Source organism: Phascolarctos cinereus, unplaced genomic scaffold, assembly GCF_003287225.1.
Source record: "Phascolarctos cinereus isolate Bilbo 61053 unplaced genomic scaffold, phaCin_HiC Scaffold_4;HRSCAF=312, whole genome shotgun sequence".
Taxonomy (NCBI): domain Eukaryota; kingdom Metazoa; phylum Chordata; class Mammalia; order Diprotodontia; family Phascolarctidae; genus Phascolarctos; species Phascolarctos cinereus.
In genome coordinates, this window is record NW_027555847.1 from 586,194,815 (window position 1) to 586,213,711 (window position 18,897).

Below are 18,897 nucleotides of genomic sequence, written 5' to 3' on the forward strand. Positions count from 1 at the left end.
TATCTGTTTTGCCCAAGGAAACCACACCTCACCCTCAGCAGAAACAACCAGCTATGGAACACATATCCATCTGGGGTCTAGGTTTATGGGATACACTGCAGGAAAAAAAAGTAGAACTAAGGACACTTAAGTGCATGTATTATGTTACTTCTGTGCAGAGGGGAACACAGGGCTCTAGTGCAGTATAAACCTCAGACTTAGGAGGGCTGGTCACCGACCACTTAAATAAAAGCTGAGCACAGTGCCTGATTCCTGCTCAAGGGCAGTTCACCTCCTGCCATCCCTCACTGACTGGGCAAGAAGAACAGATTCCAAACCATCTAACTGGTATGTGGTAGCAGCACTCAAATCAACATCAGTCTTTCATCTTGGCAGCAACATACACTAACTGAAGTCACACTCCCAACATCTCCCCACAGTAAGAGATTACCTTTTCCAATGTCTCTGCCCTCCAGGTCCTTCAGGGTGAATGACCTTCCACTCACAACAAGGACAGCATCACCTTCCCACTTCTTGTGCTTCTTCTTTGAAACTTTACGCCAAACAACACTGAAATACTTTGTCATGTGGCTAGGTGCAGCTTCTTTTTCCTCTGATTTGGCTACTTCTGCTGCTGCCACAAGTGCTAGAAACCACAAAAATGCCAAAAGGTTAATGGTACCACAGGTGAACAGTTTAACATCTGAATGAAATGAATTAGATAACATCAAAAAGGAAGTCTTAAAGCTTTTAAGCTAATAATATGTTGGGGATATTAACTATGAAAAAGAATTTTGCAATATGTGCATGATGAAATCTATCTTGGTATTATGCTTGGAATGGTACTAAGAATCAGAGCATACTCTTATATCAAGAGAGTACAACAAAAGAATGTTCTTATTGTCTTATACAAACTCAGCCAAGATTCAATAACCTAATGTCAATATAATCATCAGTGAGAATTTTAAAGGCTAGAAATTCAAGATAATACTGAAAAATCTTAACTATTATATTAAAGAAACAAGTAGTACCATATACTCTAAATAACCCAAAGAAAAGCAAGATAAGCAATGCTATCTAAGAGGAAAGTCTCTCTCACTTCCATCAGTATAACACACATATAAAATACCAGTAAGACATCCTACTCATACAGTGCTTTAAAGGCTACATTTTATATTCACAATAACCCTGTCAAACCAGAAGTGAAAGTGTTAACATCCCCATTTACAAACAGGAAAACTGAGGCTATGAGAGTTTATCATCACCAGGGCCACTGACCAATAAGTGGTACACTGCACCAAGCTTTCTTCACTTTGTGAAGAGCAAGTGGCCCTTCTGCCACTCAAAGTAAACAAGGAACCAATTCAATGTTTATTAAAATATTCTTGCCTGGTGGCTAAGAATTAATCAAACTGGTCCTCCAGACCATCTGAATATCCAGGATCATGCAACACAGGAATTAAAAAAACCTAGTCAAACAGAACTTGGCACAGTGGGCAGGCTGGACCTGCAGCCAGGAAGACCTGAGTTCAAACACGACCTCAGGTACTTCATTGCTAGCTGTATAACTCCAGGCAAGAAACTTAACCTCTTTTTACCTAAGGTTCCTCAAATGTAAAGTGGGGATAATAATAGCACCCACCTCACAAGGTTGCGGTGAGGATCAACCAAGGTAGTATTTGTAAAGCAAAGTACCTGGTACATAGTAGGGGTTTGATAAATACTTATTCTCTTCTTCCCCCTCCCACTCCTTTTCATTTATTTGGAAATTCCCTCCAATAATACAGATTGCAACTCATCACAACATGGATGACATGGAATAACAAAAAAACTTATTCTTAGAAAAACCTGGCCTTGCATTGAAAACTTTTTCATAAACAAGGAACAAAACAGACCCAACCAAGGTAGCTGAAAAAACAAACAAACAATCTAGCTCATCCCTACAAATTGTCAGTTCAGATGAAACAGAAATTCTTATGTTAAACAGAAGTTTTAAAAAGAAAAAACCTATCTATAAAAAGAACCATTATTTTTCTACACTTGACCACATTTCCACAGTCATGTAAGTAACCAAAAGGTACAGAGAATACAATAACATGATGTGTTTACTGTTTATTGATTAAGTGCTTGATTAGAAAAAGTAAAGTAGCCTTACAAGGCTCTCTTATGTATAAGTTAAAGTCACTCAAGAGCTAGAACCAAGCAACAATGGAGATGATTTGGTTCAATAATCCTCTGATTATCAGAGGCATAAAAAGGGATATGTCTTCTCACAGAAGATGTTTAAGTTAGTCATACAGGATATCCTGGGAATGGTGCAAACACAAGAAAGATTCCCTATAGACCAATAAGGTCTTAGATTGAGTGCTAGAAGATCTAAACCCAGAAATCATCCAGTCCATCCTCCCCCTACCCCACCCCATTTTGAAGATGAAGAAACTGAGACCCAAAGTGAGATAACTTGCAAATGTTGCCCATGCAGTTAATGGCAGCATCAGGTATCAATTTCAGGTCTTCTGACTCTAAAATCTAGTATTTTTTCCACTTCACCACAGCTTCCCTAATGATCAGGTCCTCCAGACATCCCTGTTTTTGAGTGACATTGTGCTGATTTCATTAAGTCCTAGAATGATACAAAAGCCTCCTTGGTGAAACACATTCCACTCAAGAGAGGCTGATTTAACAATGCACACAGGAGAAAACAAATAAATGGAAAAAAACCCTAATGCTCAGACTATGACATGTGTCTAGATGAAGAGTCCACTGAATTAGACCATACATATTCTTGTGTACGTATATATATTTATCTATCTATATTTATATTTAAATCTATTTCTATTCAATGAGATCATTGAAAATGAGGCTATTTTCCAGATGCAATCTAGTAGCCTCCTTCTACCTATTCATTTCCAAGTATGTATACATAAACAGCTAGATAGCTACATATAGATAAAATAATCAATAGGCAAGTTGAAATTTTAAGTGAATGCAAATAATGATTCTCTTCCTCCAATTAGGACTTTGGACCTCTACTTTGCACATATATTAGTATGCCTTACCCTATACTTATTTGTGTTTATGTCTCATTTACATTGCTAAATTAAAAGTTGCTTGCACACAGAAACTGCTGTTTTTCTTCTTTACGTTTCTGGTGTCTTGCATGATGCTTGCATAAGGTTAATGCTTGATAAATGTTTGCTAAATGAATGAATGGAGTGCATACTCCTTGAATTAGAGATAAAAGAAAAGAGTCAGGTTAGAAGATGATTTTTGTACCATGCTTCTTTCTCAAGTACATCAGATATAATTAACAAGGATAAACAGAATTTTCAGGATCTATAAGGACAAAAGGGGAGGGGAACTAATGCCTTCCGCAAATGGCTTTTTTCCCCCCATTTCTAATTCTGCAAGGCATCTCACAGAGGATTGAAAGAAGCCTTTCGGTTTGAAAATAAACAGCATAGGGGGCAGCTAGGTGGCGCAGTGGATAGAGCACCGGCCATGGAGTCAGGAGGACCTGAGTTCAAACGCGGCATCAGACATATAACACTGGGCAAGTCGCTTAACCCCAACTGCCTCACAAAAATAAATAAATAAAATCAAAAGAAAGGGGAAAAAATGGAGGGGTATAGCTAGGTGGCAAAGTAAATACAGCACCGGCCCTGAAGTCAGGAGGACATGAGTTCAAATCCTGCCTCAGACCAAACACACACTTGACACTTACTAGCTGTGTGACCCTGGGCAAGTCACTTAACCCTGACTGCCAAAAAAAAATTTTTTTAATAAAAAAAAAACAGCATATCTAATCAAATTACAGTACTAGAAGATGAAGACCAGTTGAGTAAGGGAACATCAAATAGTCAAATGAAGATCAGTTAAAAGATCTGGGGATAGTTATTCTATAGACAAGAGACCTAGGATAGAAATAATACTTGTCTATTTCCCCAGGAGCAGCCTACCAAATTTCAGAGAGTATCATCATGATGTACTAAATTTTTTTAAGCTATTTATTTATTTTTAGTTTTCTAATTCACTTCTGTAAGATTTTGAGTTTTTAATTTCCTCTTCCTCACTCTCCTCCCCTCTCCCCCAAACAGCATGAAATCTGATATAGGCTCTACTTATACATTCACATTAAGCATATTTTCACATTAATCATGATACAAAGAAAAATCAGAACTAATGAGAGGAACCACAAGAAAGAAGAAACAAAACAACAAAAGAAAAGGAGACTAAATAGTATACTTCCATCTGCATTCAGAATCCATAATTCTTTCTCTGGATGTGGATAGCATTTTCCATCATGAGTCCTTTGGAGTTGTCTTGGATCCTTGCATTTCTAAGAAGAGATGAGTCTATCAAAATCAGTCATCACACAGTGGCTGTTACTGAGTACCACGTTCTCCTGGTTCTGCTCATTTCACTCAGCATAAGCTCATATAAGTTTTTTCCCAGTTTTTCTCAAGTCTGCCTGCTCATTTCTTACAGCACAATAATATTCTATTACATTCATATACCACAACTTGTTCAGCCATTCCCCAATTGATGGGCATCCCCTCAATTTCCAATTCTTTGCCACTATTTTTGTACACATGGGTCTTTTTCCTGTTTTTATGATCCCTTTGGGATACAGACCTAGAAATGGTATTGCTGGTCAAAGAGTATGCACATTTTTATAGCCCTCTGGGTATAGTTCCAAATGGTTGGATCAGTTCACAACTCCGCCAACAATGTATTAGTGTTCCAATTTTCTCACATCTTCTCCAACATTTATCATTTTGCTGTTTTGTCATGTTAGCCAATCTGATAGATGTGATGTGGTACCTCACAGTTGTTTTGATTTGTATTTCTACACTCAACAGTGATTTAGAACATTTTTTTCATATATAGATAGCTTTAATTTCTTCCTCTGAAAAAATGCCTGTTCATATCCTTTGACCATTTATCAAATGGGGAATGACTTATATTCTTATAAATTTGACTCACTTCTCTCTATATTTTAGATATGAGGCCTTTATCAGAGACTCTGGCTGTAAAAATTGTTTCTCAGCTTTCTTCTTCCCTTCTAATCTTGGTTGCACTGACTTTGTGCAAAAAGATTTTTAATTTAATGTAGAAGTCATCCATTTTGCATTTCATAATGTTCTTGTTTGGTCATAAATTCTTCCCTTCTCCATAGATCTGACAGGCAAACTATTCCTTGCTCTCCTAGTTCACATATAGTATCAGTCTTTATATCTTAGTCATGTACTCATTTTGACTTTATCTTGGTATAGGGTGTAAGATGTTAGTCTATGCCTAGTTTTTGTCATACTATTTTCCAGTTTTCCCAGCAGTTTTTGTTAAATAATGAGTTCTTATCCCAGAAGCTGGAGCGTTTGGATTTATTAAATAGTAGATTACTATAGTCATTGACTATTGTGTCTTGCATACCTAACCTATCCCACTGATCCACCACTCTATTTCTTAGCCAGTACCAAGTAGTTCTGATGATTGCTGCTTTATGATACAATTTAAGATTTGGTACAGCTAGGCCACGTAAGGTACTAAATTTAAATTATTCTGCCACAGCAACTGTCAAAGACTATATACTAACATAGTTGCAACTAGGTGGGCCAATATATAGAACACTGGGCCTGGAGTGTAGAAGATCTGAGTTCCAATCTTCCTCAGACACTTATAAGTTATGTGATTCTATGCAAGTTACTTAACTGCTATATGCCTCAGTTTCTTCATCTGTAAAATGGAGATAATAATAACACCTACCACTCAGGACTTTTGTGAGGATAAAATAAGATAATATTTGTAAAGCACTAAGCAAAACTAAAAGCTCTATGTAAATGTGAGCTATTAAGATTATTAAAAATAAAAACTGGGGCATACATACAAAAAAAGATTAGAGATTCTTGAAGTAATTTAGTAAGTTTTAGACATTCTTTTTAGTTTGAGTGGGAAGAACAAAGCCCAAAGATTAGTATTAGATATTTGATCCAATCCTGCGAGCTACAAAGAACTACACTTTCAGCTCAATGGAAAACTTTCTAAAACATCAGAACTGTCCTCAAATGGAATGAGACTTCAGACCCAACAAATTCTCCTATATTGGAGGTCAGTGAGGAACAGTTACTGGGCCCATCATTGGGAAATTGTAAAAAGAATCCATGGTTCAAGGAAGAAGTTAGACTAGTTCACTACTTCATTTCTAAAGCCCCTTCCAACCCAGACCCTATTGGCAATTTCTATCTGAACACAATGTACTTTGATTTGTCTTAGGTTGTTTGATTTTAGTAAAATCAAAATGCCAAATTACAGTCTCTGTGGTATATATAAAAAAGCATTCTTTGGCATCGATCATGGTTGAATACTCTTCAGATATTCAGGCCTTTAGAGAACTCTAAACATAACTCTAGTCCAAGAGTTCTTAACTTTTTTTGTGTCTTAGATCTCTTAGGCAATCTAGTACAGTATACGGTGGACCCCTTCTCAGAATGTTTTTAAACGCATCAAATAAAATGTACAGAATTGCAAAGGAAAGCAATTCCACTAAAATAGTTTTTTTTAAAAATCCAAGTTCACAGACCCCAAGTTGAGAACTTTTGCTCTATTTTCAAAGAAAACTAAGCTTTCAATAGCCATATGAAAAACTGCTCTAAATTACTAATAATTGAAGAAATGCAAATTAAAAATAACTCTAAGGTACTATCTCACCTCCTTCTGATTGGCTAAAATCATGAAAAAGGAAAATGAAAAACGATAGCAGGACTGTAGGAAAACAAGTACACCAATGCAGTGTTGGTGGAACTGTGAACTAGTTCAACCATTCTGGAAAGTACTTTTAACTATACCTGAAAATCTATTAAACTGTGATTACCTTCTGACCCAGCAATACCACTACTATGTCTATACCACAAAGAGCTCAAAGAAAGAGGAAAAGGACCCAGATGTACAAAAATATCTATAGCAGCTCTTTTTGTAGTGGCAAAGAACCAGAAACTGAGGAGATACCCATCAATCATGGAAAAGCTAAATAAATTATAGTATATGAAGGTGATGGAATACTATTGTGCTATAGAAATTATGAAGGGGATAGTTTGAAAAAAACCTGGGAAGACTCGTGAACTGAATCAAAGTGAAGTGACCAGAAAGAAGAACAATTTATACAACAATATTGTAAAGATTATCAACTTTGACAGACTTACTAACTCTGATCAACACAATGACCAAACACAACTCTAAAGAATTCATAATGAAACATGCTAGCCATATTCAGATAGAGAACTGATGGACTCAGTACAAATAGAAGCAAATTTTCTTTTCTTTCTTTGTCTATTTTTTCAGACATGGCTAATGTGGGAATTCATTTTGCATGACTATATATATTTGAAATAGGTTTTCTTTTTTCAAGAAACTCAATAATTAAGTTAGCATTGATTATCCTTTTTAATTTTAGCTTGTAAGGTCTATTTCAGATAGCTTTGAGTAAGAGATATATAATCACTGTAGAAAGAGAGTAAGTTCCTGATTTCTGCAAAAATGAACTCTTGTGCAGCTGAGCTGAGCTACTGCAGAGCTGAGCTGACATGGTCAGTTCCTCACTTTGTAGTAGTCTAAGTTTTCCTTTGTGGCAGTCTAAGTTAACATTCAACCACGCTTACCTAGCATGCCTCACCTTCTAGCTAGCTCAATAATTCCATGAAATCAATTGTAACTGATGCAATGCTATAGCCAATCAGCTAGATCAGGGGTTGAGAACCTGTGGCCTCGAGGCTACATGGGGCCCTCTAGGTCCTCAAATGTGGCCCTTTGACTGAATCTAAACTTCACAGAACAAGTCCTATCCCTCAAACCCTCTGTAACAGCCCTGACATGCCCACTAGCCCAATACTGCAAATCACCCAAGTTCCTCATTCTAATCTTAGTCAACTGCTAACCAATCAGAAATCAATCAAAACATATTTTTCAATAATGACTGCAAAAATGCTCTCTGTAAACACCTCAGTTTGTCCTTGGCTACAGAGCAGCCTTGGATACCTTTTACTGGTAAATGCTAGCCTTGCTAATAAATTGATAGTGCTTGAGACTCCGAGCCTCAGTTTCTCTTTATCATAGATTTCTATTGTGACATTTTCCTTGCCTTCTCAACAGGCAGAAGAGAGTGAGAAAATTTGGAACTGAAAACAAAATTGAGTTAAAAAAAAATAACTCCTAGAGGCTGCTAAGTGAGGCAGTGGCTAGAGCACCAGGCCTGGAGTCAGGAGGACCCAAGTTCAAATCCAGCCTCAGCTGTGTGACCATGGGCAAGTCACTTAACCCCAATTGACTCACCAAAAATAAATAAATAAATATATAACCCCTACTCTCTTTATTCCTAGAATTTTCTCCTGAGTTAATGTCTCTGATCTATTATACATTTAATTCCTCCTCTCTGAACGTCTTGAAACTGACCTATATAAGGTTCTAAAAATATGTTTTCAGTGGAAAAAATAAGTACCACATCTAGGAATGAAACCAAACTGGGCATTAGCTATCACCCATTCTGCTGAGATCATAATTTCATGCATTAAATTTGTTTCCCTAAACATCTTTTTTTATATGTTCTTATAAAGCCTTAGGATTATAATATTGTTAGAGTCTTCATCTCAAAGGAAGAAAGTGAAATTAGAGGTAGCTGAGTTGCACAGTGCATAGAGTACTGTACTTAGGGAGTCAGGAAGATCTGAATTCAAATCCTACCTCAGACAATTAATAGCTACACAACCCAGGCCATATCACTTAACCTTTCTCAGCCTCAGTTTCCTCATTTGTAAAATTGGGATAATAATCCTTAACCTGGGGTTGCAAGGATCAAATGATATAACATGTAAAGTGCTTTACAAATCTTAAAGCACTACATAAATATTGGTTATTGTTATTATTATTATTATCATTATCATTAAACTCTAGGATTGATAACTAAGAAACTCCCCAAACAATTCAATCTAACAAATGGTTGTAGTCTTCAAACTGTATGTTGTTTCCAGACAAAGATAATCAATCCCATTATTTGAAATAACTGAATATTCAGATTTTTTTTTTTGCTCCCTACACAATGAAAATAATCTGCCAGTAGAGGTTTAGATCATGGAGACACAAAATTACCTCTATGCATGAATATTATATTCAATATATAACAACTTGGCAATTATCCCACATAGCTTAGAATACAGGAGAGGGAATATGACCATCACTGTTTGTGGTTAGGGCTTGGAGGGACTATTCTTCATTTTCCCTGTTTGCTGGCCACCAGTGGTAAATTAGTACAGTTTATGCCTTAATTTCAGGCTTTAAGACTCATAATTAAGAAGCTGACAAAGAAGCACAGCACTTGGGTTTTTCTTTCTATTTTTTTTTACATTTATTTATTTATTTTTAGTTTTCAACATTCATTTCCATAAGATTTTGAGTTCCAAATTTTCTCCCCATCTCTCCCCTCCAATGACGGCATGCAATTTGATGTAGGCTCTACATACACATTCATATTGAACCTATTTTCATGTTAGTCATGTAAAGAAAAATTAGAACCAATGAGAGAAACCACAAGAAAGAAGAAACAAAAAAAAGAAAAGAAAAGAAAAAGAGAGAGAGAGAAAAAAATGCTTCGATTTGCATGGTTCTTTTTCTGGATGTGGACAGCATTTTCCATCATGAGTCCTTTGGAGTTATCTTAGATCCTTGCATTTCTAAGAAGAGATGAGTCTTTAAAAGTCATCACACATTGTAGCTGTTACTGTATACGAAGTTCTCCTGGTTCTGCTCACTTCACTCCATATAAGTCTCTCCAGGTTTTTCTGAAGTCTGCCTGATCATCATTTCTTATAGCACAATAGCATTCTATTACATTCATATACCACAACTTGTTCAGCCATTCCCCAACTGATTAGCATCCCCTCAATTTCCAATTCTTGGCCACCACAAAAAGAGCTGCTATAAATATTTTTGTACATATGGGTCCTTTTCCCATTTTTATGATCTCTTTGGGATTCAGACCTAGAAGTGGTATCGCTGGATCAAAGGGTATGCACAGTTTTATAGTCCTTTAGGCATAGTTCCAAATTGCTCTCCACAATGGTTGGATTATTTCATAACTCCACCAACAATGCATTAGTGTTCCAATTTTCCCCCATCTTCTCCAGCATTTATCATTTTCCTGTTTTGTCATGTTGGCCAGTCTGATAGGTGTGATGTGGTACTTCAGAGCTGTTTTGATTTGTATTTCTCTAATCAACAGTGATTTAGAGCATTTCTTCATATGACTACAGATAGCTTTAATTTCTTCCTCTGAAAACTGCCTATTCATATTCTTCGACCATTTATCAATTGGGGAATGACTTGTATTCTTATAAATTTGACTCAGCTCTCAATATATTTTAGAAATGAGGCTCTTATCAGAGACACTGGTTATAAAAATTATTTCCCAGTTTTGCTTCCTTCCTAATCTTGGTTACATTGTTTTGATGACTGCTGCTTTATAATACAATTTAAGATCTGGTATGGCTAGGCCACCTTCCCTAGTATTTCTTTTCATTAATTCCCTTGATATTCTGGACTTCCTATTTTTTAAGAAAAATGAATATATACTAAAACATTTCAAAAAAGTAAATGCATTTTTAAAATGAGAGATATCCAGTCAAAGGAATAGTAACAATTTGGAAAGAGGAAAAGGCTAGAAAGGTAGGTTAAGCAAGATTGAAGATGGTATCTCATATATAATAAGGCTAAACACATAGGAATAGGGGATTGTGGGAGCAATATGCTGGAGAAGACAGAACCAGAGGTACAAGTAGAGGAGTTGGAATTGATAAGGAAAAAGCAAACCTCTTCATCAGAAACTGGAGGAAAGGAGAAGAAAATAGGGAATAATGTTTAAGAGGTTCTTATATGTAGAGAAGGATAGAACAGGGAATCCATGGTAAATAGTTTCTGTTTCCTTAATAAGAGGCAAAGTGCTCAATGAAATGGATTGGTGGGTGGGAAGCAGAATGGGAGAAAGGAAAGAATTTGAAAAAACCTCTAAAGAGAGTAAGATAGAAAACCAATTTTAATGTTTTTCTTTTCAGGGGGTCCTCCTAAAGTGCTGGGTGATCACAGAATGGAAGTTCCGAACTCAGACAACCTCTACAGAGCTTCTCCTCAACCTTCAAGAGATCTCCCTGTAGATCTTTTTACATTTTTTAAGTCATTATGCTGAAGCTTATTGTGCTCACAAGCCTTTCCACTGCTAGCTGGGTCACTTTTATCTCTCTCTTTGAAAAATGTGTTGTTTCATGATTTCCAACCTTAGAATTTAGATTAGATTTCCAACCCTCAGAATATCATTTTATTTTTAAAAAAGACATTTGGGTGATTTTTTGCCCAGAGAAGAGGCTTGAGATGGTTGAAAGCACAGCACAATTTCCCAAATACCTGCTTTTCTTCCTTTTCATTTCTAGTCCCAACTCATTGTCCAGACATAGTGTTCATAACAAGCACTGTGTAAGTAGTGATGTACTAAGTCAATAAACTATCCATCTTACTACATGTCATAGTCTGGACAATAGAAAATTTTAAGCCATTTAATTGTTCTTGGTTAGATCAATATCTTTTGAACAATCCTAGATTTCATTGAGAAGGCCTGTGATGTTATAGGCATGATAGGGATTGTGGTAGAAGAGGAAATCCTCTAACATAACAAACATTTCTAGCAAATGCTTCTGTTTTATGGTTCATTTCTTGTTAATAATCAGAGGGTTATTTGAATAGCTATTCTTGTGGTTGAACTTGTCAATTACATATGATTGTTATACATGCATGAGAGAATCCTTGTTGAAAAGAGTTATTAGGTTGCATTTTGTTCTACCCAGTCAAATACTTTTTACAATCAACAAACAGTAAGCAAAATGGGATCCTGTGGTCACTGAACTTGGGACTGTAAAGATGTGGTCTATAATAGAAAATATCTTTTTTTCCTGTGTGAAATCCTTCCTGTTCCTTCATATTTTCAGCATAATTTCAATACATGTATAGATCATTCTCACAATTTTTACAAAGATGAGAACATAGGTATAAAAGAATCAATAGTTATTGACATCTCAAAAACTTTAACAAAAACTTTAGAGGTAATTTTTTCCCATTCTTTTGGCATCTTGTCCTATCTGAAACTTGGTTGTCCTCTTCTGTACGTTCTCCAGCTTATCAATATCATTTCTAAAATATGGTAGCTAGATGGCATAGTGGATAGAGTGCTGGACCTGGAGTCAGGAAGACTACATGACTCTGGTTTAACCTGTCAGCCTCAGTTTTCTGTTCTATTAAAATAAGAATAGCACCTATTTCCTGGGGTTCTTGTGAGATAATATTTGTAAAATATTTTGTAGACCTTAAAACACTGTATATAAATGCCAGCTATTATTATGTGATTCTCAAAACTGAACACATTACTTCAGATGTGGACTAAGCAGTATACAGTAAGACTATCAAATTCATATTACTGGAAGTTATGCTTCACTTAAACTCAAATTAGCTTTTTAAACAGCTCTCCTTTGTGTGGCATCAAGTCTCAAAGCGCAACTCTGGGGTACGTCTTTGTGAACTAGTGAAAGCTAAGATCAAATAATTGCTTTGTGTTTTTTTGGGAACAATGCTTCATATGGTTTCTTGGCCAAGGTTCCACACACTTATGAGAAAACCAAAGTTCTATCCAATAAGTGGAGCCATCTTCAGTACTGTGTTAGAGGAAGGAGTACTTATTCAGAAGTGTATCAGAAATGATGTCATCAAAGTGCATTCAAATTTTCATCTCCAAGGAAAGTAGTATCCTTCACATCCTTCCAAGTAATTCTGCTATGGATATGAACTTAGGTTATACATATTTTGCCTCTCCCATTGTATTTGGTTTTTTCCCTTCATATTTATTTGGCAACTGGAGTTCAGCCCCAGAGATGGACTGTTGTGTTTTTGTTACTGTTCCATATGATGTTTTTTACAATCAAGTGGTTATAATGTAACTACTACAACCTGGCAAAATTCCTCTTTCTGAGATTATTTGTAGATGCCACCAGCTGCAGAGTAGTATCAGTTTCAAAATTTTCAGTCACTGCAGCCATAATCATCTCCTCTGGAAGAGATTCCTCTCTTCAACATGTAGACTTCGAGTTCTTAGTAATACTCCTATTCCGAATTATTAATAGTGGTGGGCTGTTGCATCCAATGAACAGAATAAACAGTACTATTATTGTTCATCTTGCTCTTATACCTAACCAGGCCAATAGCATTTTTTTCATCAAAGGCTCCTTTTGAGTTTATCCTTTGGTCTTAACTGATAATGGGATTCTCTGGTAACTGTCACTCATTCTATTTCCTGACCCCTGTGCTACAAGTTTACCTTTTTCTAGTCCCTCTCCTAAAGGAAGATGTCACACTTTTTGGTCAGTCAGTATTACTCCCACTCTCCCTTTAAGTGGGGGTGGGAGGGAGTGGTAGTTCCCTTGACCTTGACTCTTATTGCTAATTCTCTCTTCTTTCAGGACATAGGATTGTCTCCTAGATTTGAGTCCACTAAGACCTCCGGTTAGTTAGAATAACTTAGAAATGGTCTTAAGATGACAGATTTAGAGATATAAGGAACTTTGGATGTCCAGAGAAATTAAGTAACTAGCCCAGAGTCACACAGCTAATAAAAAGGTGTCTGGGACATAATTTGAACCTGGGTCTTTCAGATTTCAAGCCTAGTACCATGTCCACCACACCAAGCTAGTCCTTTGGATCCTGGAAGGAAGAGATGACACAAAATAACTTACATTCACTTCATTCCTCCACCATTACCCAATCTCTATTTCCCCTCTACTTTTTGATTCTACTAACCCATCAGAAGATCATTCAACTTAAGCATACACAAATGTAAAGATATGTAAAATTCTTTGCAAGCCTTAAAATACCCTGTAAGTGTTAGATATTATCACACAAACCTGCCCACCAACATCCCATTTTATGAAGTGGCTTTTTCAGCATGACTTTCCAATTCTCCATTATCCCTACAGCTTGGGGTGTTGGGGACGTGAGAGGGCAATATGATGTCTTCTCACTATTTTAGTCATGAACCTTTTTGGTTAAGTGTGGGCCTTGGCTGAAGGAGATGTCAGCTAGGACTATAAAACAAATCTCAATTCCTTTGATTGTGTTGGCCGTCACTGCTTTGTCTTACCAGAAATGCAAATACAAAGCCTGAATGTCCACCCAGTTGGTGTGTAAAGCTTTGCCTGTGGTGAGAACAAGGATCTATTCCAAGAACACATGCCATTTTTTCTTAGGTTTCTTCCTCATGAAACTTTTTTGCTCAAGGTGGGCAAATGGGGATTCACGCACTAGAAGCAACATTCTGCTGTAATTCCCCTCTAATCTTGGGTCAGTAGCAACACTCTCTTTCTCTAATTCAACTATAAAACAAGGATAACAATAATACCTTACTACCCAGAGTTGGTATTAGGATCAAACAAAAAAAAAAGTACTTAGAATAGTGCCTGGCACCAAGTAGGCATTTAATAATGCTTGTTTCCCTCCCTCCTTCTTTCTCCATCACTCCTATCAACTCCTATTCATTTTGTTTTTCTTTTCAAATCATATGCATATGCACTTATCGATCTCTCCCACTTCCCTTCCCCCAGAGAACAAAAATAAAACAATACCCTCATCACCTTCCCCAAACCCTCCTCTTTCCAAACTTCTCTATTCCTGCCAAGGGTATCCTCCCAGTCCCCCCAATTCACAATCGAGGTGTCTCAACTTCTCATTATTTCTCACCCCGCCCCATTCCCTCCACTTCCAACCTATTTCATCTATGAAATGTCTCTCAAATATGCCCCCTTCTCTCCTTTGATATAGTTGTCACCCTGATGCAGGCCCTCATCACCTCACTTCAGACTACTGCAAGAGCTTTCCAGTAGGTCTACCTGCCACAAGTCTCACTCCAGTCCATCCTCCACTCAGCCACCAAGTGATGTTCCTAAAGTCGTAGGTCTGACCATGTCATTCCCCTCTTAAATAACTCCAGCAGCTCTTTATCACCTTCAGGATCAAATACAAAACTCTATTTGGCACTCAAAACTCTTCATAACCTACCCTCCTTCCCCACTACCCTTTCAGTCTTCTTATACCTTTCACCACCACCCCAACATACGCTCTTTGATCCAACGATACTGGCCTCCTTGCTGTTCTTCAAAAAAGACACTCCCATCTCCAGACTCCCAGCATTTTCACTGGTTGTCGCTCACGACTAGAATGCTCTCCTTCCTCATCTCTGCTCCTGGCTTCTTTCAAGTTCCAGCTAAAACTCCACCTCCCACAGGAAGCATTTTCCCCTCTTAATTCTTGTGCCTCTCCTGTTGATTATTTCCATTTGTTATAGCTTGTGTGTACATAATTGTTTTCATGTTATCTTCTTCGCTGGATTTTAAGCGCCTTGTGGGCAAGGACTCTCTTTCACCTTTCTAGTGGTTGGCACAGTACTGGCCCATAGTAGGCACTTAATAAATGCTGTTTATGATCTTAGACAAAGGTGGCTGTTATTGGGTCAGTGAAGCAAGGGTAGCTCCTCAGCCTAATTCCAAACTTAAATGAGATAGGGAAGTTTGCCCACACAGAGATAGCTGAGATAAGAGTTCACAAGGTTGTAAGTGGCACACATGCTAGATCAAAATAAATTAAAACTAGAGGCTATGTCAAGTTAGAGTTTAAACTAGAATTTACACAAGCTTATATGCGAGGTCAAGCCAAAGTTTAAATACAAAAATCTATCTACTAGGTCAAGCACATAAGTCCATTTGTTAAGGTTCACCTGGAGTTCAAAAAGAGAAGCCTAGTAGCTCAGGTTAAATTAGCATTTATAGACAAGCCTATTCACACAGGTTTATGAATCTAGGGCCTCTCTTAAGGAGAGTCAAGATGATAAAGCAGCCCTTCCACACTTGCCAATTAAGAAAAAAAAATTTAAGTAACATGTTAAAGGTTAATAACCCTCAAGAAACTTAAGAGATTACTTTTAAAATATTATAACGGAAGCCCTATGTTACATGGAACCAATGAAAATCATCATAAAAGGAAACCAAAAGATCCCAAAAAGCACCTTAGCAAACATCTGACTTGATAACAGCCAAATATAACATCAAGTAAGAATATAAACTCATTTGTATAATCTCATGCAGAAGGATAATGGCTAATTATGAATACTATCATCTCATAAAGCAGGGAGGAATGGTGTATAAAACTAGTTTAAAGGAAACTTGGCAAGATATCCAACTAGGCTAAGTCATCCCAAGGACATTCAGAATGAAAATCTAAGGTCTACAAGAAGATGAAAAAGATTTGCAAAAATCCTCATAACAAACAATTTTCTCAATTGTAAGAGAGTAGAATCACCACAACTAGATCCTAATATCACTGTGCCAGATGTACTTATGGAAGAGGAAGAAATGGCATTAAAAAGGGCAAAGATGGGAAAAGGAGTTGGATTGGACGATAAGTAGGTAGACAGACGGACAGACTGTAGACAGACAGATAGGATGACCATGTGAAGGAAATATAACTACGAGGATATTGAGGGATCTCATACAAGTTATCTGAAAAAGTGTAAGATACCAAAGGCATGGAAAAAATCTAACTGTAAAAACCAAAAAAAGCTCAAAAAATAACATCAATAACTACACACACACACACACACACACACACTCACACCAACTCTCTCATCTATATAAAATACTTATAAGAGAAATTCAGACATGAATCAAGGGCATCTTCAACAATGAGGGCACTTAGTAGGAACAAAGCAGGCTTTCCTAAGAGATATTCAACAATGCACCACACCTTTTCCATTTCACAATTAACTGACTATAGAAGAGATTTTAATATCTCATTGTGCTTATTTTTCGTTGATTTGTTGATTACAAAAAAGCATCTGATTGCCATACAGATGAGCTCTTTTACAAGTTCTTTTCCCATTCATCTATCAAAATCATTTAAGATCTCAGATACAACAGAAATAGTCTTGTTTAACAACAATTTAATAATAAACATCAAGTAAAACATAAAACTACAGGCAGCTAAGTAGGGCAGTGAATAGAGTACTGGGCCTGGAGTCAGGAAGATCCAAGCTCAAATCTGGCCTAAGATACTTACTGTGTGACCTTGAGCAAGTCACTTAACCCTGTTTATCTGTTTCTTCATCTGTAAAATGAGTTAGAGAGGAAAATGGCAAACCATTCCACTGTCTTTGCCAAGAAAATCCTAAATGGGGTCACGAAGAGTTGAATGTTACTGAAAAGAGTAAACAACAATAAAGGCATAAAACTGAGAGACAGAAGAGATAAAGGGCCAAGTAAAGGAAGGTATCCCCTGTGAATGGTGAGGTCCTACATATATATTGTGCTAAATGTTATCAAAGGACAGTGTAGGGCTTGTTAAAAAAAAAAAAGCAACTGTCATGAATGGAATATGGCTTGTCTATCCACCCAAGAAAGACCAAGAGGATGAATAATGTTTATTGCCTATATCTCAATATGCATTTAGATGAACCCTCTTTAGAGCTAATGATATAATAATAGCTAGCACTTATACAGTGCTTAATGTTTGCAAAATGCTTTACAAATATGATCTCACTTTATATTCACATCTCTGGAAGGTAAGTGCTATCATTATCCCCCTTTCACAGATGAGAAATCACAGGCTGACAGTGGATAAGTGACTATACCACAGTGAAACAACTATCAAATATATGGGGGGGGAGAATTTGAATTCAGATCTTCCCAACTGACCTAGTGCTCTATCCACTGTGCTACTTAGCTACCTTAAAAAAGATAGGGCTTATATATCCATGTGTATGTATATACTATATATATATATAAATATGCATACTTATTTATGTATTCATTCATTCATTTAATTATTTCTGGAGCAGGCAGACTACAAGTTTCCCTTGAAAGCAAAAGCCCATCTTTTTAATACTAAAATTCTACCAATTTTGCTATATAGTAGCAAGACATGGAATAAAACTGAAGAATTAAAAAGAATATCACAAGAAGGGCAAAGAAGAAGCACTGGGTTGGTGAGGAAACCATTAAAGCGTAAGAAAAGGACATCATCAAGTAATTATATGATAAGAAAAATTAACTGGTCATATGGCACTCAATCAACAAGCATGATTAAGCCACTATTATATACACAAAAACAAAATAAATAAATCTCTATTCCCTATTTATATTCTACCAGCAAGAGATAACATGTACATAAATAAGCATATACAGAATTTAAAACACAAAGAAGTTTTAAATTCAACAATAAATATAGAATAAATAATATACAAAGTAGTTAGGAAAAGACTACACTACAGTTGGGGAGGTCAGGAAAAGCATGTAGAAAGGAGGTTTTGAAGGAAGAGAGGGATTCTATGAGATGGAAATAAGGAAGTACATTCCAGACATAAGGATTGGACAGAAGACCAGGTTGCCTGGACCAGACTCAGGGAAGGTAAATAATACAGAATGAATAGAATGAATGAGTGAATATAATTTATTAAATAAACACAAAATATATGAGACAGTCCTTGCCCAAAGGAAGCTCGTATTCTAATGAAGAAAGACAACATACGTAGGAGAGAAGTGGCAAGGGAAGAGAGTTATTGTCTGAGAAATCACCAAGATTATAAAAGGAGTACGAAATGATAGAGCAGTCCATTAACACAAACTTTTCCACAAGCAAGCTTCCCTACTTCTACTGAAGGTACTACTACTCGTCTAATCTCTAAGGTTTATAATGCCAGGGGTTTCCTCAGCTCCTCACTCTCCCTTGTCCCCATGTATATAATCAATCGCCTAATCTTGTCAGTTCTACTTGCACAGTCTCTCACATCAGGAC

At 36.7% G+C, this 18,897-nt stretch overlaps 1 protein-coding gene across 1 annotated transcript in view; it reads right to left on the reverse strand.

The window, feature by feature from the left end:
- RAD54B (RAD54 homolog B) overlaps positions 1-18,897 on the reverse strand; it is a 129,521-nt gene that overhangs the window by 45,659 nt on the left and 64,965 nt on the right. The window contains exon 4 of the mRNA XM_020968529.2: positions 431-625. Within this exon, the coding sequence (XP_020824188.1) occupies positions 431-625 (195 nt within the window). The remainder of the gene's footprint in view (positions 1-430; positions 626-18,897) is intronic.